Below are 22,133 nucleotides of genomic sequence, written 5' to 3'. Positions count from 1 at the left end.
ATTATTTATTATTCTTCCGTTACGTTAATGCGGCAGCCCACCCACAAAAGTGGTATCAAAAGCGTGCGGCTCGTTATTACTTTGGTGGGATTTGAGTTACCATGGCGGCGTAAAAAGCAAAAACGACCCCAAAATCACTTCACCAGGTGCAAGTCTCGAGGCAACCAGTAAATCCTGAAAATACCCTATTTTTGAGGATTTTCTGTGTCGTCATAACCTTATGTAGAGCGCCATTCAAACTTCATTTTGTAGATACGTCCGTGATCTCTTTTAAAGTGAAGACAGCACGTCAATATGTATTATGGTTTGTCCACAACTTCTTTCAGCGACCCAAAGTTTTTGATTTTGGAAAAATCAGAGTGTGAAGGCAGCTCCGCTAGAGTGAGAGTCAGAGTGACATTTTGACCCCAAATCATTTTTTAACTCGCCCTCACGCTCACAAATATTGCATGATTGGTATCAAACTTGGTCATGACATTGATATGCGTGCCTGCTCCGGTCAAATGTTTTCAAAAATTATCTAGCGCTTACAGTTTTCTCTCCAGGTGCTTCAGAGCAAAGTCATGCGCCAGGGTAGCAGACAGATCTCACTGATTCACTTCCATGTATTTCTGATAAATTTCAGACCTTGGCACACACTTTTTTTATCTCATCGCTGTTAATACTGTGAGTGAGGTAGAGATATGAATGGCGGGACTATGTGAGACGACAAATAGCCCTCTCATATGCTTCAAAGCGGTTTCGAATATGTATTACGGTTCCCGAGCAGGAAACAGTTTTTTGCAATGCTTTTTTAAACTGGCTGGCTCAAACAGAGAATTGTCTCCCCTGGATGTCTCACTCACAGCTGGCAGAGAGGATTATTTACCATGGCAACGGAACCCAGAGCAGGAGAGCTGCTGAGGACTTCAAATCGCATCACTGTAGTTCTAACTACTAGTTCAGTTAAAACAGAGGAGGACTGAGCTGGCCTTTAGAAAAACTTGCTGCTATGGGCTGTATATAACTAATTTAACCCTGTCACTGTTACACATGGGATGAGTCTAGCCCTTTGAAATGAAGCTTACTGAAAATTTCAAAATAAAAGCCCTTGAAAATTTTTACATCAGGTCATTGCTTTTTTGTGCGTTATATGACTGATTTAATCCAATGACTGTTACACATGGGAGGACTTTGACCCTGTCTAATGAGGCTTAACCAAATTGTCCAAATAAAAGCTTTGGCAATTTTTACATCATGTAATTGCTCTTTTTGGCTTTATGTGACGGGTTTATCCAAAGCACTCTTACATATTGGATTAGTGTGGGCATTTATTATGAAGCTTACTGCACATTTCAAAATAAAAGCCTCAAAATGCCCCTCTGGACAGTGCACACGCGGAGGCGTACAGTGATATCATTCTGCATTATCTGTTTATCCGAGGTTAGGGAACTGCCTTGCGCAGCAAGGCAGTTCATTAGCATTAGCCTTTTAGCTTAAATAAGCTATTTTCTATTTTTCAGACTTATTAGCCATGTTTAGTATACTTAATGGAGTAAGTAAATGACAGTAAACATTATAATGATACCCACATGCTACTGAAAGTATTTATGCTTATATTAGCATATTTGCTCATTTTAGCTAATGCACTTGCTTTATCATACTGAATGTTGCATGTCCAGCTTACTTAACATTCTTGTGATTCTCCACATGCTATTGATTACATTGCAGCTTTCTTTAGCATTGATGCAAATTGTTAGCATCAGAACGCTGGGTCCAAACCGACGGGCACACTTTGGCAGGCCCCAGTTAAATTTCTTCAGGAATTTTCTAGTTGGGGCCTGCCCATAATCATAAGGAGAGCAGTGACTGACTTGCTGAAGTCAGTCACTGCCTCCATGCATTGTACATAACCACCTATTGTTCTACACCCAATAGAACGTCTCTTTAAGTATTATAATTATTTATTTTTCTTCCGTGACGTTAATGCATTGCTATGAGCCCACCCACAAAAGTGGTATCAAAAGCGTGCGGCTCGAACCCGGCATTGAGCTATTACTTTTGGTGGGATTTGGAGTTACCATGGCCGTAAAAAGAAAAAAACGACCCCAAAATCACTAACGAGCTCACCAGGTGCAAGTCTGTCGTCAAGGGGAAGGCAACCTGTAAATCCTGAAAATACCCTATTTTTGAGGATTTTCTGTGTAAATCATAACCTTATGTAGAAACGCCATTCAAACTTCATTTTGTAGATCGTCCGTGATCTCTTTTAAAGTGAAGACAGCACGTCAATATGTATTATGGTTTGTCCACAACTTCTTTCTGCGACCCAAAGTTTTTGATTTTGGAAAAATCAGAGTGTGAAAGGCAGCTCCGCTAGAGTGAGAGTCAGAGCGACATTTTGACCCCAAATCATTTTTAACTCGCCCTCACGCTCACAAATATTGCATGATTGGTATCAAACTTGGTCATGACATTGATACGCGTGCCTGCTCCGGTCAAATGTTTTCAAAAATTATCTAAGCGCTTACAGTTTTCTCTCCAGGTGCTTCAGAGCAAAGTCATGCGCCAGGGTAGCAGACAGATCTCACTGATTCACTTCCATGTATTTCTGAAAATTTCAGACCTTGGCACACACTTTTTTATCTCATCGCTGTTAATACTGAGTGAGGTAGAGATATGAATGGCGGGACTATGTGAGGCGACAAATAGCCCTCTCATATGCTTCAAACGGTTTTCCAATATGTATTACGGTTCCCGAGCAGGAAACAGTTTTTGCAATGCTTTTTTAGTCAAACTGGCTGGCTCAAACAGAGAATTGTCTCCCCTGGATGTCTCACTCACAGCTGGCAGAGAGGATTATTTACCATATGGCAACGGAACCCAGAGCAGGGAGAGCTGCTGAGGACTACAAATCGCATCACTGTAGTTGAACTAGTAGTTCAGTTAAAACAGAGGAGGACTGAGCTGGCCTTTAGAACAACTTGCTGCTATGGGCTGTATATAACTCATTTAACCCTGTCACTGTTACACATGGGATGAGTCTAGCCCTTTGAAATGAAGCTTACTGAAAATTTCAAAATAAAAGCCCTTGAAAATTTTTACATCAGGTCATTGCTTTTTTGAGCGTTATATGACTGATTTAATCCAATGACTGTTACACATGGGATGACTTTGACCCTTTCAAATGAAGCTTAACAAAAATTTCAAAATAAAAGCCTTGGGAATTTTTACATCATGTAATTGCTCTTTTTGGCTTTATGTGACTGGTTTATCCAAAGCACTCTTACACATTGGATTAGTGTGGGCATTTAATATGAAGCTTACTGCAAATTTCAAAATAAAAGCCTCAATATGCCCCTCTGGACAGTGCACCGCCACAGGCGGTGCAATGATATCATTCTGCATTATCTGTTTATCCGAGGTTAGGGAACTGCCTTGTGCAGCAAGGCAGTTCATTAGCATTAGCCTTTTAGCTTAAATAAGCTATTTTCTATTTTTCAGACTTATTAGCCATGTTTAGTATACTTAATGGAGTAAGTAAATGACAGTAAACATTCTAATGATACCCCACATGCTACTGAAAGTATTTATGCTTATATTAGCATATTTGCTCATTTTAGCTAATGCACTTGCTTTATCATACTGAATGTTGCATGTCCAGCTTACTTAACATTCTTGTGATTCTCCACATGCTATTGATTACATTGCAGCTTTCTTTAGCATTGATGCAAATTCTTAGCATCAGAACGCTGGGTCCAAACCGACGGGCACACTTTGGCAGGCCCCAGTTAAATTTCTTCAGGAATTTTCTAGTTCTTAACTTATTCTTCCGTCACCGTGAATGCGGCTCGTACCGCTGCGAGCCCACCCACAAATGTGGTATCAAAACGTGCGGCTCGATCCCGGGTGGTGTGCTATTACTTTTGGTGGGATTTGGAGTTACCATGGCGACGTAAAAAGCAAAAAACGACCCCAAAATCACTAACGAGCTCACCAGGTGCATCTCTCGTCGTCAAGGGGATGAGGCAACCAGTAAATCCTGAAAATACCCTATTTTTGAGGATTTTCTGTGTAAATCATAACTTTATGTAGAAACGCCATTCAAACTTCATTTTGTAGATACGTCCGTTATCTCTTTTAAAGTGAAGACAGCACGTCAATATGTATTATGGTTTGTCCACAACTTCTTTCTAAGCGACCCAAAGTTTTTGATTTTGGAAAAATCAGAGTGTGAAGGCGCTCCGCTAGAGTGAGAGTCAGAGCGACATTTTGACCCCAAATCATTTTTAACTCGCCCTCACGCTCACAAATATTGCATGATTGGTATCAAACTTGGTCATGACATTGATGCGTGCCTGCTCCGGTCAAATGTTTTCAAAAATTATCTAGCGCTTACAGTTTTCTCTCCAGGTGCTTCAGAGCAAAGTCATGCGCCAGGGTAGCAGACAGATCTCACTGATTCACTTCCATGTATTTCTGAAAAATTTCAGACCTTGGCACACACTTTTTTATCTCATCGCTGTTAATACTGTGAGTGAGGTAGAGATATGAATAAGGCGGGACTATGTGAGGCGACAAATAGCCCTCTCATATGCTTCAAAGCGGTTTTCGAATATGTATTACGGTTCCCGAGCAGGAAACAGTTTTTGCAATGCTTTTTAGTCAAACTGGCTGGCTCAAACAGAGAATTGTCTCCCCTGGATGTCTCACTCACAGCTGGCAGAGAGGATTATTTACCATGGCACGGAACCCAGAGCAGGGAGAGCTGCTAAGGACTACAAATCGCATCACTGTAGTTCTAACTAGTAGTTCAGTTAAAACAGAGGAGGACTGAGCTGGCCTTTAGAAACAACTTGCTGCTATGGGCTGTATATAACTAATTTAACCCTGTCACTGTTACACATGGGATGAGTCTAGCCCTTTGAAATGAAGCTTACTGAAAATTTCAAAATAAAAGCCCTTGAAAATTTTACATCAGGTCATTGCTTTTTGAGCGTTATATGACTGATTTAATCCAATGACTGTTACACATGGGATGACTTTGACCCTTTCAAATGAAGCTTAACAAAATTTCAAAATAAAAGCCTTGGGAATTTTACATCATGTAATTGCTCTTTTGGCTTTATGTGACTGGTTTATCCAAAGCACTCTTACACATTGGATTAGTGTGGGCATTTAATATGAAGCTTACTGCAAATTTCAAAATAAAAGCCTCAAAATGCCCCTCTGGACAGTGCACCGCCGAGGCGGTACAGTGATATCATTCTGCATTATCTGTTTATCGAGGTTGAGGAACTGCCTTGCGCAGCAAGGCAGTTTATTAACATTAGATAACCTTTTAGCTTAAATAAGCTATTTTCTATTTTTCAGACTTATTAGCCATGTTTAGTATACTTAATGGAGTAAGTAAATGACAGTAAACATTCTAATGATACCCACATGCTACTGAAAGTATTTATGCTTACATTAGCATATTTGCTCATTTTAGCTAATGCACTTGCTTTATCATACTGAATGTTGCATGTCCAGCTTACTTAACATTCTTGTGATTCTCCACATGCTATTGATTACATTGCAGCTTTCTTTAGCATTGATGCAAATTCTTAGCATCAGAACGCTGGGTCCAAACCGACGGGCACACTTTGGCAGGCCCAAGTTAAATTTCTTCAGGAATTTTCTGGTTAGTTGGGGCCTGCCCATATGTCATAAGGAGAGCAGTGACTGACTTGCGAAGCAAGTCAGTCACTACCATGCATTGCATGGCAGGCACCTATTGTTCTACACCCAATAGAATGTTTCTTTATTCTTAACTTATTCTTCCGTTACCGTTAATGCGGCTCGTACCGCTGCGAGCCCACCCAAAATTGTGGTATCAAAACGTGCGGCTCGTTCCGGGGTGGGGTGCTATTACTTTTGGTGGGTTTTGGTGTTACCTTGGCTACGTAAAAAGAAAAAAACGACCCCAAAATCACTAACGAGCTCACCAGGTGCAAGTCTCGTCGTCAAGGGGACGAGGCAACCAGTAAATCCTGAAAATACCCTATTTTTGAGGATTTTCTGTGTAAATCATAACTTTATGTAGAAAGCATCATTCAAACTTCATTTTGTAGATCGTCCGTGATCTCTTTTAAAGTGAAGACAACCGTCAATATGTATTATGGTTTGTCCACAACTTCTTTCTAAGCGACCCAAAGTTTTTGATTTTGGAAAAATCAGAGTGTGAAAAGGCCGCTCCGCTAGAGTGAGAGTCAGAGACATTTTGACCCCAAATCATTTTTAACTCGCCCTCACGCTCACAAATATTGCATGATTGGTATCAAACTTGGTCATGACATTGATACGCGTGCCTGCTCCGGTCAAATGTTTTCAAAAATTATCTAAGCGCTTACAGTTTTCTCTCCAGGTGCTTCAGAGCAAAGTCATGCGCCAGGGTAGCAGACAGATCTCACTGATTCACTTCCATGTATTTCTGAAAAATTTCAGACCTTGGCACACACTTTTTTATCTCATCGCTGTTAATACTGTGAGTGAGGTAGAGATATGAATAAGCGGGACTATGTGAGGCGACAAATAGCCCTCTCATATGCTTCAAGCGGTTTTCGAATATGTATTACGGTTCCCCGAGCGGAAACAGTTTTTTGCAATGCTTTTTTTAGTCAAACTGGCTGGCTCAAACAGAATTGTCTCCCCCTGGATGTCTCACTCACAGCTGGCAGAGGATTATTTACCATGGAACCCAGAGCAGGAGAGCTGCTGAGGACTACAAATCGCATCACTGTAGTTCTAACTACTAGTTCAGTTAAAACAGAGGAGGACTGAGCTGGCCTTTAGAAAAACTTGCTGCTATGGGCTGTATATAACTAATTTAACCCTGTCACTGTTACACATGGGATGAGTCTAGCCCTTTGAAATGAAGCTTACTGAAAATTTCAAAATAAAAGCCCTTGAAAATTTTACATCAGGTCATTGCTTTTTGAGCGTTATATGACTGATTTAATCCAATGACTGTTACACATGGGATGACTTTGACCCTTTCAAATGAAGCTTAACAAAAATTTCAAAATAAAAGCCTTGGGAATTTTTACATCATGTAATTGCTCTTTTTGGCTTTATGTGACTGGTTTATCCAAAGCACTCTTACATTGGATTAGTGTGGGCATTTAATATGAAACTTACTGAAATTTCAAAATAAAAGCCTCAATATGCCCCTCTGGACAGTGCACGCCGAGGCGTGCAATGATATCATTCTGCATTATCTGTTTATCCGAGGTTAGGGAACTGCCTTTAGCAAGGCAGTTCATTAGCATTAGCCTTTTAGCTTAAATAAGCTATTTTCTATTTTTCAGACTTATTAGCCATGTTTAGTATACTTAATGGAGTAAGTAAATGACAGTAAACATTCTAATGATACCCCACATGCTACTGAAAGTATTTATGCTTACATTAGCATATTTGTTCATTTTAGCTAATACACTTGCTTTATCATACTGAATGTTGCATGTCCAGCTTACTTAACATTCTTGTGATTCTCCACATGCTATTGATTACATTGCAGCTTTCTTTAGCATCGATGCTAATTCTTAGCATCAGAACGCTGGGTCCAAACCGACGGGCACACTTTGGCAGGCCCCAGTTAAATTTGTTCAGGAATTTTCTAGTTTCCATTTTATTGTGTGAAATAAGTATTTGACATGTTAGTTTTTTTTAAGAAGCCCTCCTGTTCTCCACTCATTACCTGTATTAACTGCACCTGTTTGAACTCGTTACCTATATAAAAGACACCTGTCCACACACGCAATCAATCAGACTCCAGCATCTCCACAATGCCCAAGACCAGAGAGCTGTGTAAGGACATCAGGGATAAAATTGTAGACCTGCACAAGGCTGGGATGGGCTACAGGACAATAGGCAAGCAGCTTGGTGAGAAGGCAACAACAGTTGGTGCAATTATTAGAAAATGGAAGAAATACAAAATAACGGAAAATCTCCCTCGGTCTGGGGCGCCATGCAAGATCTCACCTCGTGGAGCATCATTGATCTTGAGGAAGGTGAGGAATGAGCCCAGAAATACATGGCAGGACCTGGTCAATGACCTGAATAGAGCTGGGACCACAGTCTCAAAGAAAACAATCAGTAACACTCTACGCCGTCAAGGATTAAAATCCTGCAGTTCACGCAAGGTGCCTTTCCTCAAGCCAACGCATGTCAAAGCCCGTCTGATGTTTGCAAATGACCATCTGAATGATCCAGAGGAGGAATGTCTCATCATGTGGTCTGATGAGACAAAAATAGAACTTTTTGGTTTAAATTCCACTCGTCATGTTTGGAGCAAGAAGAATGATGAGTACAACCCCAAGAACACCATCCCAACCGTGAAGCATGGCGGTGGAAACATCATTCTTTGGGGATGCTTTTCTGCAAAGGGGACAGGACGACTGCACCATATTGTGGAAAGGATGGATGGGGTCATGTATCGTGAGATTTTGGCCAACAACCTCCTTCCCTCAGTAAGAGCACTGAAGATGGGTCGTGGCTGGGTCTTCCAGCATGATAATGACCCAAAACACACAGCCAGGGCAACTAAAGAGTGGCCACTCTTTAGTGGCCACTAAACAGTGGCCACTAAAGTGGGAAAACCTGAAAAATCAACAGTGTATCAAATACTTGTTCTCCCCACTATACGTAATGTGTCAGCTCAACCATGTGCTAGAACTCAACAACATCTTTTCAAGCAATAAAACATTCCTCTTGCTTCAACTTTAATTCCTCTATATTTGGAAATCTGGCCAACACAGACTGAATGGCTTTCTTCACTTCCTCTGCTGCTATTGTCAAACTACAACCTTGTATTTGAAATACTTTACATTTCATACATCAGACTTGTATTGCACATCTCAAAATACTTTACAATCCAATCAGTCATTTCCATTCACATACAGATAGATTCACACCAGATATCAATTCTAAAAGCGCAGAAAATCTGAATCGAGTGGAATTGTGTAGAAAGGCATTGGCCAGGCTGGGGGTACACTGCAGGGTTTACCCCAGTGAATTATAAGCGTGGCAGCCCGCCATGCTTTGCTAGCCCTCCCGTCAGGCCAAGCATTGCTTTTTTTTGTTATTAGAAAAATTAATAATGCAACAAAAAAGAAGAAAAATTTTGTTTTTATTTTTTAAAATTAAAGCCAGATTGTAGGAGTCTCTGTTGCTCTGAGTATTTCTCAGAATTTATTCCTAAAAGATACGTTTATAGTTTATGCATTTAAAGCCGGGAGAGCAGACCATTCACACAGCTGGTGTCTCTGTGTGTTTCCTCGCGCACTGCTGCTGCTTGATCTCAGCACACTTCGCGTGCTAACTGGACACAAGGCTGACTAGTATGGATATTTACATCAACCCCCTGTGAGAAATTATGTTTCTTTAGAGTTTAAAACTTACTGCAGTAGTTTCAGCTCAGTGTGAACCGTGCTTTGTCTACATAGGTAGCCAGAGTTAATGTGCGCGCCGGCGCAACGATCTAACAAACTCATCCGTTAAAGTTGGGTAACCACAACAGTCTCTGTATATTTAAAAACTCAACAGACAGGAAATGGAAGCGCTATTAAACCCAGATTAGCAGCATTGATTTAATCTCCCATTTCTTGTGCATCTTTGTGCTCAGTGCAGCGGTTTTAACTCTTCACGCAGGGCCGGTCCAAGGCTGTATGAGGTCTTGAGCAGAATTTGAGTTAGGGGTCCCTCTTGATCCTAAAATCATCAGCATCTCAAACAGCTTCTGTGTAAGATTTAGTGAAATCTGGGAAAGGGGGAAAAGTTTAATTGGCCAATCTAAAAAGCAATAAATTATAATTGCAGTTTACTAATTTGCATTTGTGAACAAACAGATCTCAAACTCAAAGAATAAACTCATAGCATCAGAGTGTACCAACGGTAACAAAACAATCTAACTATGAATATTGTTCTTTGAACTTTTACAAAGGAAACTTGCCAGCTCCTTAAAATCTTAAATTTAAACTTTAAACAATTTAAAACATTTGAATTTATGTATGCTGAAGCCATTAAATCAAATTTAGCAGCCTTGATAATCTCAATAAATAAATGTTACATATATACATCTGTGGTCTGTGTTAAAATATTAGCATTTATGGGGCCTCTGGAGCCCTGGGGGCCTGATGGAGCTTAATTTGGATTAAACAGAAGTACAAATAATTGACATTCTTTTTAACTGTATTTTGTTTTTAAGACTAGTTGTGGGTTTAGATAGCATCTCACTGGCAAGGTAAAAATGTAAGATTTTTACATTTTCTGTGAACTTATGTTTTAATACAAAAACACAGTGGACCACCTCTGTGCCTCGACCACCGGGCTTAGCAAATTTTCTGGAGGAAACCGTGCACTGAAATTTCTCTTAATACTCTTCTTCTGCTGCTATATGTGTCCACTGTGCCACCTACTGATGGTATAAAACAACAAGTATAGCAATGTTGTAAATGATTATTTTAGTAAGCTTTGCTCTCATGCAATGAGACTTACATGGAAGTTAGGGATGTGTTCTCTGTCCAGAGGTTTGGTGACGGACAGCTGGCCTGAGATTGGGTTGATGATAAAGATACCAGTTGGAGGTTGGTCAGCACCAGGACCTGTCACACTGTAGCGCAGCATCCGGTTCTTATCCCGATCTGAACGAATCTACAGAAAAAGGAAACAGGAAGGGGAGCAAAAATAAGACCAGCTGAGTTTTTAAAGGCTTTACATTCTAAAATATAGTTTTTTAAGCCAAAACGAAACCATCCATGCCGCCTTAAAAGTTGTTCACTGATATAAATGAGTTAGTTTTCAAAGGGTATCTTGGATTCTAAGGTCTAAGGCAGAACTAAGTGGGCAGCCCATCAGATCCATCCTGATTAATAGCAGACTGATTCCTTGATGTGCTGGTGTGTATAATGTACTAAAATCCAGAAACTGCTGAACAGTGAAAAAGTAGCTCCGAAAGTAGCTCACTGGTTCTTCCATTCTTGCATGAAACACTGAACACTGAGCAGCTGGTGGTTGGCGGCAGGTCCAGCTGCCCTACAGCCAGAGTGGTGATGCAGCATCTGGCAGCTGATTGGTTAGCCTCTTCAGTAAGCAGCATTAGCTTCAGTGTGGGACAAGAAGAACTAATGACAAAAGAATCACACTCTTCTCCTGCTCATAATTTATTGCCATTTACCCTGTCTGGGTCTCTTTGAATATTTCTGGAGTTTTTGATTTGTATCTTTGCAAAACTGCACTAATGTTATTTGTTTAGTGAGTTTTTCAATTTTTTTTCATATCATATTCATATGCCCTTTAAACTACTACATATAGCAATCTGTCTGTCTTCTACATTTTATGTTTCATTGAATTTCAGTTTGTCCTCTTGCCAATTATTGTTTCATCCCAGTGTTAAAATTTTAAATTTAAGATTTTCCACAATCTACCAATTTAGATGTATGGGACACAAAATTAAAGTTAACTTTAAAATGACTTTGCAGAATAAAGTTATTTGTATATATGGAATGGGGGAATTCCACTTTCATTTTTCTTAACAGAGAATTCAGAAAATGTGTGAATATTTGTTAGGGTGAGGACTGACAGTACTGACATGAATTTTATGGACAATAAAAATAACCACAAGGATTTATATGCTTTCATACCGTTGCTAGTCATCTTTCTCCAGGCAATTATTAATTACCTCAATACTAAAAACTAAAAGACTTTTTCTTCCTTTTGTTTAGCTGCTGACAGTCCATGAACAGATTTTTGACATGGTGGCCGGCAAAGCAGATGACAATGCAATGGTCAAAAAGACACAAAAAGCTGCTGTAAGCTTTACTGAGTAAAAGCCAAAACAATTTTTTTTCTATATTTATATTTATGTTTATACTTCATCACAATCTTAATATTCCTTGCTTTGTTTAAAGTGTCTTGTATTTAAGTTACTGGTTCTCACATATAAACAGTAGAAAATGAGAAATTTTCAAATTGTAACAATTTTTCAAGGCAATCAAATAGCTATATTAACAGCTGTTAGCCATTTTTTGGTGTCGACTATTGGACAAAATGACTGAATGTTAAAGAAACAAGTCATATTGGCAGTGTAACAGACAGAGGTCTGAGTAGTGTGAGGAATAACAAGAAACAGCCACACAAAGTTCTGCTGCTCATCCTGTAAATGTATTTTCTTTCAGAATGTGGTACCATCCATCCATCCAGCCATTCATCCATCCATTTTCTAGCGGAAGATTCGCTGGTGCCTATCTCCAGCTAACCTTCCGGGCGAGAGGCGGGGTACACCCTGGACAGGTCGCCAGTCTGTCGCAGAATGTGTGGCACCACTTAAGTGAAAATAAACAGGCTGTTAGACAGTACATGATTTATTGCCAAGAGGCATTGTTACAAAATAGAAAAATCAATTTAACAAAAAAGTCCTTATTTTTTTGTGTGTAAATGTTATATGTCTTGGTGTGTGTTTCATATGTGTGTGGGCGTGTGCGCGTGTGTGTGTGTGTGTGTATTACCCTGACTAGATCCTCTGGGAATTGCCCTCTTGAGTTCTCAGGAACATTGATAGGTGGAATGACCCAGTCTCTCTTTACCCGCCTCATGGTGCCATCGCCACCAACAACCACGCTACGCCATGGAAACAGGATCTCTGGAACTGGATGAGTTAGTGCTGTATCACCAGGCTTTACCTGCAGAGAGTCAGCAAGGAAAAGTACACACTTAGCATCACGAGTGCGCACATGAACACCAAGTGCAGACTCAGAGAAACATGCTGACTCAGCTTATTTTTGACCTCATTTCCAAGGCCTGGATTACTGATCTTATTACAGTCTTACTAAACGAGCAAATTATCATGTGCTACTGCAGCTGGCTCCTCTCTGTGAACAGCCTGCAACTATAATGAGACCTGAACTTACAAATCAAAATATGTTGACTCAGTTACATCTAGTTAAGGAGATAGAAGGAGATAAACATAAAACATAAAAGGAGATAGAAACATATTGGGGTTTATTGTAAGAGTAATATTACATTGTTACATTGAAATGGATTATGACAATAAAACATCACTTTATAATAAAATGGTATTTACTGTTGGCCTATTCCCTGTCCTGCTGAGTTTGTGTTGAAGGAGAAAAAATAGAGGGGAGGACTACATATTCACATTTGCACCGAGATGCTGAAAGCAGCTTCAAAACAGTGATAGTTAGGATCACTTTAGTTTGTGGTGCAACAGCAATAAGGCATAATGAGATATCCAAAAACAGCAACTCTGTTACCTTAAATACTGCCATTAAAACAGTTTCCAATCAGATGTAAGCAATGTGCTGATCCATTAGTTGCTGCCTCCAAATATGGCTCTAACAGGCTTCCTGTGTAATATGATGTTCTGGCTGCCATAAACACAGGTCTGATGTCACTCAAAGTGCTCTGAAGCCTGCTGGCCTGGGACAGACAGATCTGCAAAAGTCTGGGTGTCTCAGCGTAATCTGCCTTCGTGTACACCTAAAGACCTCCCACTGACATGAGTTTACTAACCTCATGCAGGTATCATCATGAAAACAAGGAAAATCCCTCTATAAACAGCTCTGCCAACTCTGTCATCTAATTTAAAATGACTGATAAACATCTTGGATCTTTGAAGATAGGATTTTATTTTTCAGCACCTGGGACAGCACCACCCTTAGTGCTATCAGAGTGCTTATGTTGTTTGCATGTTCTGCCTGTGCATGTGTGGTACTCCAGCTTCCTCCCGCAGTCCACAAAAAATTACTGTTAGGTTAATTGGTCTCTCTTAATTCTCCTTAAGTATTATTGCTTACATGGTTGTTTGTCCTGTCTCTGTGATGGACTGGTGACTGTTCTGGTTAAATTCCACCTTTCACCCATTGACCACTGGAGATGGACACCAGATTTTCTTACATTAGTGTTTGCTCAGTGTCTATCTACAGACTGCTTGATGGATTTCTCACAATGCATTTTAATATATACTGTAACCTTTGTGTCAGGTAGGAGTTGCCAAAGTTTGGAAGTTCCAATCCTTCTGGAGCTTCTGTAATGCAGTAGAGAAGCTTATTGTATATATTTTAGATAAACGGGTCAATAGGTTTGGCTATCGGATCAATCTGGGATGTTTAAATGACACACAAAAGCAGTTGGATGGATTTAAAGAACAACTGGCTTTAGTGACATAAAACATAAAAATGAATCCTAGGCGCATATTCAAACTGGAAGACTCTTTAGCCCAACCTGCATCGTCCAATTAGCGCGTCCCGCCCATCGTTGCCGACCTATCAACGCTGAACCAAGCCACGTCACGTCCAATCACCAACCAAGGCCCAGCTGAAGAGGACCTCTATTCATGGCATCTTATGCTTTCCAGCTGCGCTCAACCCTTCTCCACCTCCACTCGCCCGGCTCTTCAGGCTCGCATCCTTCACCGAACTCCACTACCAGTGTCGGTTCCCGGGGGATGACATTCCTAACCTACATCCGGAATGCTCATCCGAGCTTATTGCAATTCACAGCTCTATGTCCTCAGCTGGGGCCCGAGCGCCAAAGAACTTTAAATTCATGCCTGTCAATAAACCTTTATAATCGCTGTTTTTCTCCGTCTGACTCTCTCCAGATTGAATTGACAGTTGCACAAGACACACAATTATGAAAATAAAATTACACACAATAAAATACATAAAATAATAACAATAATACTTGGCCAAGTGCTAATTCTCAATTCCAAATCTGTTGGGTGCACCCTGGAAATCTAAACACTAAATTTTAATAGTCAACAGATTTATCAATGTCATGAAGTGTGGGGTGTGGTGGTGAGGCAGACACTTGTAGACCCAGGTAAAGATGAAATGATGGTAGTTTAATGATGAAAATGCCAAAATACAGAATCCAAAACACCAGTCAGCACGACTGAGCGGAAGCCAGGGCTCAACACCGCTGGCAATAGGTTAAACGAATGGACTGCTTACAAGACGCATACGACAACAAATGACTGCTTAGACACCAAATGAGATGAGGACCCGACAAAGACACAGGTGACACTAAATACAAAGGAGGTAATCAGGGAACGAGACACACCTGGGAACTAATCAAAGGGAGGCAGGACAACACAGAGACACAGAAACATAGGAAACTCAAAATAAACACACAGATCACGACAATCAAATTCATTTTCCAATTTAGGTTTAACTCAACATCATTCACATGAGGAGAATTTCCACCACAGCAGTTTGCTATAATATCTGAAATAAAAACCGGTCCAAAAGGTAATGTCCAAAATTCCAGGATAAAACAATAAGAATGAAAAATGTCAGTCAGTGGTCTTACACATAACCAACTGAGTGTGAAGATGTGAGTATTACACGCCTACCACAGCGCAGTGTGAAGCAAGACTCCAAATGGGAAAGAAGAAATCCGGTTCTTTCTCCAAGTCCAGGTGGGAAGGCTCGCCATCCAGATCATAAGAGGAATCCACCTCATCCAGCATACAAAAAAAAAAAAAACCTGACCAATCTCAATGCGACACGTTTGGGACAACTGTATAGTGGCTCTCAGTCCAGATGCGTGGGGCACTTTAGCTGAATGGAGAATGAGACGAACCAACTGCCAGAAAGAGCTAATGGTTACAACGGCTCTAATGGCAGAAAACTGAAGTTCACTCTTTACACTCAATAAACTATTTCCAGCTCTTACACTGCACAGCTTAGCAGTCTCATTACAGCAGATCTCTCCCGCAAATCAACAGTGCTGCAGACCCAGGGGAGAAGGGCACGACCTACAACAGCAGTCTGCATTCTGATTGGTTCATATACACTCTGGAAACCAAACTTCCTATTGGCTAGGTAGACTACCTAGCTTCTTTAACCTTTGTTTCTTAAAGAGGCATACCTACTTTATATGGGTTACACTTCAACCTTTGATAATTTTTTATACTTATTTGATTCACTGGAGCTATCGGAGATTTAAAAAAATTGAAGCATTTTTAAATTCTTAAAAAACCTCTGCATTTTATTCTCGCTTCCAGTATTCCATTTAATTTTATTGCAGCTTTAGTTTTCTTATTTCGTTTAGCAAGTTTCTTAAGATGTAACATAAGCAGCTTCTAAAGTGTTTATTGGCTATTCCATTTTGAGTTCAGTTGCTTTTGGAGTGTTCTCCTTATACATTGAATTATTTCACTGTGCATTGCAACGTTTGCCGTTTCCCATAGGTTGCTTGGAGAGGTTGATCATTTAATAAAAATATCCACTCTCTCAAAGAATTTGGTAAATTCTTCACCTCTGAGTCATGTTGTGTTGAATGTTAAGTATAACAAGTTGGGTGATTGCTCTGCGTGGTCACTGAAGGCGTCCGCTGGATCTGAAGCCAACCTTCTTTTCCTGCCTGTAAGCTTTGGAGCCGACAATCACCATTTGACAATTGGTTATTAATTTCAGTTCCTGCTCCTCACAGCTGAGTCTGACGGAGTCTGAAACATGATCCAGATATCTGCTGACATCTTCTTCCTCTGTGCTGAGTCTCACCAACTGACACAAGTGATGCAAGTGCTGTTTCAAACCTTATGGTAGCCAATTATCTCTGGGCTGTGTTTAGAGGAACAGTCAATTGCTGCCTTATATGAATGCCTTATTATCACTGGTGTAAATGAAACAAACTAACAGATGGCAGCTTAACTGGCTTTCTCTCAGCAGTTAACACTTGGCCAGTCACAGACGCCTGCTGGCCTGGAAAAGATCTGAGTTGATGTGTGGTTGTGGATGTCGACACATATAGATGGAAGATGCAATTGTTTTAGATGATGACATTCTCAGACTGTGACTGAGGTAAGCCCCGACACTGACAGCTTGTTTGTGTTTGCTAACCAGAAAAAGACTTTAAAATTTAACAAAAACTTATCAAATATATTAGCCACACCTTGAATTTGATGTTAAATGCCTAGTTCACTACATAAAACACAGAATTTTATTCATGTTCCAGTGGCATGTTCGAGTCTTCCTGCATTCTTCCTAATACATATTAATCACACATATTAAACTGCTTCATTACTCTCCGCATATTTAGTAACATTTACAAAGCAAGTAGGTGAAAAGCTGGTTGAGTCTTTCAAAGATTTTATTTGATAAGTATTTGCAGGAAGCACTGAGATCCAATCACATGGCAGGAGTTTGATTAAAAAGGATGAAGTGAAAGAGGCTTAAAATCATTAATGAATAAAAACACCGTCCTCCTTCTGAGAGGCACAAAGCTGCAGAAGTCCTGGCTCTGGTGGCATTTAAGATTGATCCTAATTGATCCTAGAGGATCAAATGACGTTTTTACAACAGCAAACAAAATCAGTACCCGAGGTGTTTTTTTAGAAGCTTATATAGGTTCGCAGAGATGCAATACTCCTGTACAGTTGGAAGTAATTATTTACATAAACTGAATAAAAAAATAAAAAAAGAATAAGATTTTTACTGTTTGACATTAAATCAGATTCTGCTGTGACTCCTTGGTTTAAATTCAACTGTAAAAGCTGAATATTATCAAAACCTTTAGAACAAGTAGTTCCCACCTCCAGTTCTGCATGAGGGCATCTGGCAGGAAACTCTGGGACATGCTGCTATTCTACTCCAAAGTAGAGCATCAATCTGAGAGCAGTTTGAGTGGGAGTGCATAAAAAACTTTCAGACCGCTCTACCCCCCAGAATCTAATAACATTAAAGGAATTCAAACCTCCGTGTGAAGTATGTGTGCAACACATTCACACAACACAACACATTGTTAGTGGATGGACAGTGCTGGAGTTATTCTTCAACTGTGCAGAAAATCCTGGGTTTGAATCCTTTAAACCTCCTTTTCATGTTCCGTGTTCTATACTTGGAAATCATCAATCTGAATAGTTTGCACCTAGTTTTAGAGTAAAAGGGAGCTGTGTGGAAAACATCTGCTGTATTTGGTTGCATGCCCCCGGTGTTTGGCTTTGCCGTTACAGGCCTGAGCAGCCTGCATTCCTCAGCAAACACCTGTACTACAAAGTTAGGAATACCTCATTGGTACCAGGCTGGACACAGTTTGCCCTCAGAGCTGCCTTCATTTTGTAGATTTAAGGCTGATGTGTCCGACAGCAATCCTTGGGTAGACGGTAGTTTTTAAACATTGTTCAGTGGGCCGGGAAAATATCCTGCACAAATCACACCACCACCATCGGCCTGCTGAACCTGACACATTAATTAATTAGAAGTGGTGATATAATTTGATGTCTATTATTTCAACATTGAAATGTTGCAGCTGAAATTTGACTTTTGGTAAGCCTGTGTGTACCGTTTGCCTCTTGTTCCTATTTTCAGGAGACAGAAGGTTGAGGGGGTAAAATTGTATCAAACTGTATCGCTACAATCAATTTTAAAATTCAACTGCGTCATGTGAGGGTTGCTGAATGGAGGGAGGGCAGTAAGAAGACGGTTTTAGGTAAAATAATGCCAAACTAAGCAAATTGCACACAAATGTCCAAATTCAAACTGAAACATAACCTCAGATAACCTATCTAGACAGTTCATCAACAAAAAAAGTTGATTTGAAGGTGAGTTTCACTGTAAATGACCAGTCTGAATTACGCATTTAGAGAAGGAGGCTGGAAATCCGATGTTGATGCCAGGACTTATGTTGGGTTTTTTGGATACTACAGTATCAGTATTGGTGGCTTGTAAATAGTGATGTCATAGTGGTGAATTACATTGGTAATTCACTGTAATTGGACATTGAATTACATTGAATTACATTGGGAAGTTTGTGTTGTTGTCGTACCTGTTCTGGTGCAGTGTTGATCTCAAGATGAACTCTGGTGTGCCAAATTCTGTTGGACTGAAGGTCTTGAGCATAGATCATGACCTGAGCCTTTTCCTCTACTCCCAGGCTCAGCGGTTGTAGGGTGTAGACTACACCTTCCTGACTCACAGTGAAGGCAGAGGTATCTGCAGCCTTCAGTTGGACATTTCCCTCGTCGCAGTTCCTGAATGTCACTGTGGAAAAGGAGAAACTATTATTCAGATGAATAAATAGGCTGTACTCTTTATATAAATATGAAGACGATTCCATGCAAGTATCTCGTCAATCTGGCATCACACAGGTAATTCTTCATACAACATAACAGTGTTATGCAGAATTTACATGTCTAAAGAATCACTCTGCTTTGGAAAAATCAGAGTATACTTCATTGTTTTTTGAAACAAAGTGTTTTGTTTCTCTGTATTTATCTACTTACAAAACACAAACCTAGAAAGAAGATTTTGACATTAGAAAAGGGCAACATATTAATTTCACTACCATCGCCCATGTAAAAACGTAAAGATTTTGTTGAAACTGATGGACCTCATGTCATCATGAGCATGTTACCAAGTGAGTTCATTCAGCTTTTCATAGATTAGTTGGGTAACACAGATGGACAAAATGAAAACTTTTGTGATCTCAAAGCAAATTCAAATCTTTAGACTGTCTGTAATCCAGCTGCTTATTTGTCATAAAGCAGAAGAAAAAAATTGAAAAAGGAATTTTATTAAACTTTAACAACAAGCAAAGCCTCTTTCACAGAACACTTGCTTTAGTCCCAAAGAACTGCTCTGAGACGTCAGTGAATGTTCATAAATTATCAGTCAAGTCTGCTCTGTCTTCTGAAGCCTCCAGTCGGTTGTGGCAGATGGCCACTTGTACTGAACCAGGTTCTGATTCTGCTGGAGGGCTCTTCCTGTTAAAGGGGAGTTCTTCCCCTTTAACAGGAAGATAAGGAAAACTTGGGTTGCATCGAGTTAATGACACAATGCAATTTATTGTCGATAGATGCTTGTCCAGGAGTGAATGATGCAAGCCAATGACTCAATGCTATCTACAGAATTTCCTTAGATAGCAACTTTTTAAACTACTGATAACACTTTGTTTGACGTGGTGTGCAGACTGACATGACACTGTCATTAACATGACAACACCTGTCATGAACATAAAGGAGTCTTTATGAATGTCTATACCTGTTGTCATTAAATGTCATTTGGTAAATAATGACACTTTTAATGCAAAGTAGCATTAAAAAGTTGCATTAAAACTTTGCATTAAAGTTTTAATGCAAAGTTTTGCATTATTTGCATTGTTTTGTAAATAATGACACTTTAATAGAAAGTTGGTATTTTAATGGAATTTCAATTTCAATACCTGACACTATTTGTCAATTAAGGCCAAAGTTGTGTCTCACTTGGAGGCTCAGATATATACCAGCACCAGATTGAAAGCAATCCCCTTGTGCTGTCTATGCAAAAATGTTCCATGGAAAAGCCCCATTTTTATCTGATATCTCGCAGGTGTTACAGCTCTGTGACAACTTTCTGAAGTAGATCTGAGGCACAACAGAGGTGGGTTGACTTCGACCTCCACATTTGGTGTAAAGTGCTTCAAGATGTAAAGAATTGTATTGTTTATCCATTGAGATTGTGATTGGAAAGAAGCTAGAAAGGTTCTCTGAATCCCAGCTATTTTGTGAAAGAAACTTAAGTTCTTGATGTTTGCTTTAACATAGCAGATCTGAAACATACCTGGACCTGGAGTAGTGTGGTCTTGGTATGATTACTTTAACAGTAAGTTTGTATCCAGGATTTGGTTTGTTTTATATTTCTGAGACATCTCTGTTAGCATTTCAGCTAACTAAGAATGAGATGTTCAGAGGAAGCTAGAAAATGATTCTGATACGACCCTTCCTTACATAGTGGTGTTTCCTTCAGGGATCTGCTTTTGTTACATAACAGGCAAGCTGTCTAGCTTAAAGTCGCATATTTTGTACTCAGGGAAGACATTCTAATGTTATCCACTAAAGTCTCTCAAGGAGGTCAGTACATGCTTAGAAGCAACATTTTGTACTCTTTTCTACTAAAAGTAAAAAATGTTGCTTCAAAAAACTCCTGCAACCATGGTTTTATTTTACAATATCGTCTTCTCGTCTATTATCTGTAGCGAAGAGATGGCTGTTTTGATGGCGGTGCAACTAAACAACCTCCCTTGAACTGAATAGTCTCTAACAGATTGCTGTAAATGTTCATACATTATCCATGTTCACACACACTTACACTGCTTCATCATGTTAGAAAGCTGTCTAGTTTAACAACCCCTCCACCCATGAGATACAGGGAACTGGAGCAGAATTAAATGTGTGGAGCTTTTAGATGTTGCTGGGCAGCAGCAGTTTGAGTACCAGGGTTAGCTCTGCCCTAACACAGAAGCTTTGGACTCACATGTTACATTCACTTTAATATCTATGTTTCAACAATTGAAAGTCTATGTATAAATTATTTACCAAAATGGTAAAAGGCCTGTACTTGATTAACACTTTTTCATGTCAGAGGACTCCAAGAACTTTCCATTACAATCAGTGATTCACACACTTTTGGTGGAAAGCTACAAACAGAAGTGAGAAGGACCACTAACAGCAGGCAAAGCAGGTGACTTGTTTTGCTCAAGGACACAGCAGCCAAGTGACTGACACAGATGGAATTGAAGTTTGAAAAAGCAACCCACTGCTTACAGGACAAATCCCTACTTCCTCGATCCCCCAGTATATCCACGAGATCAATGAAGAATAACTTAGTTTTATTAGAAATATTTGGTTTTAATAAGAATATTTGACTAATGATTGAGCAGTACATATTTTAACACATAACCTAACCCCAAACATACAATAACAGAGTTTTTGCATTTATAGGTGATTGTTCTCCATTGGTTCTAATTTAATAGAAAAGGGTCTGTTTATCTTGAAACATGATTTTTCAGGTTATGAATGCAGAAGAGCGAGAACCCACTAAGAAGATCTATCCATTTTGTCTCTGGTATAGACTTAGTGAAGTTGGCAAAATGTCTGCAGTTACTTTTAAATTTATGAAATATAAACTTTAAAGAAGAGAAAGAAATAATTTTAATCAAATATTATAAAAAAATTGAGGTATTTAAAACTATTTAAAACCCAAGCAAAATTACTTTTAATATGTCATAAATTTATAGTCAGACATTAGACATCAGACACGAGTTAACAAATTTATAGATGACCCTAGATTTGATCAGGCATGGATATTGCAAAGGCTTAACTGGATATCTCCATGCTG

At 39.6% G+C, this 22,133-nt stretch overlaps 1 protein-coding gene across 1 annotated transcript in view; it reads right to left on the bottom strand.

Annotated features, from left to right (window-relative positions):
* The window catches only part of LOC122838841 (cadherin-2-like), a 94,512-nt gene that overhangs the window by 42,533 nt on the left and 29,846 nt on the right, over positions 1-22,133 (bottom strand). Inside the window, exons 3-5 of the mRNA XM_044129834.1 lie at positions 18,805-19,019; positions 12,525-12,698; positions 10,516-10,671 (exon numbers count right to left, since the gene is read on the bottom strand). Of these exons, the coding sequence (XP_043985769.1) occupies positions 10,516-10,671; positions 12,525-12,698; positions 18,805-19,019 (545 nt within the window). The remainder of the gene's footprint in view (positions 1-10,515; positions 10,672-12,524; positions 12,699-18,804; positions 19,020-22,133) is intronic.

The sequence above is a fragment of the Gambusia affinis genome, linkage group LG10 (genome assembly GCF_019740435.1).
Source record: "Gambusia affinis linkage group LG10, SWU_Gaff_1.0, whole genome shotgun sequence".
Lineage (NCBI taxonomy): Eukaryota > Metazoa > Chordata > Actinopteri > Cyprinodontiformes > Poeciliidae > Gambusia > Gambusia affinis.
The sequence above is the reverse complement of the archived record's forward strand: the minus strand, read 5'-3'. Positions and strand labels throughout refer to the sequence as shown.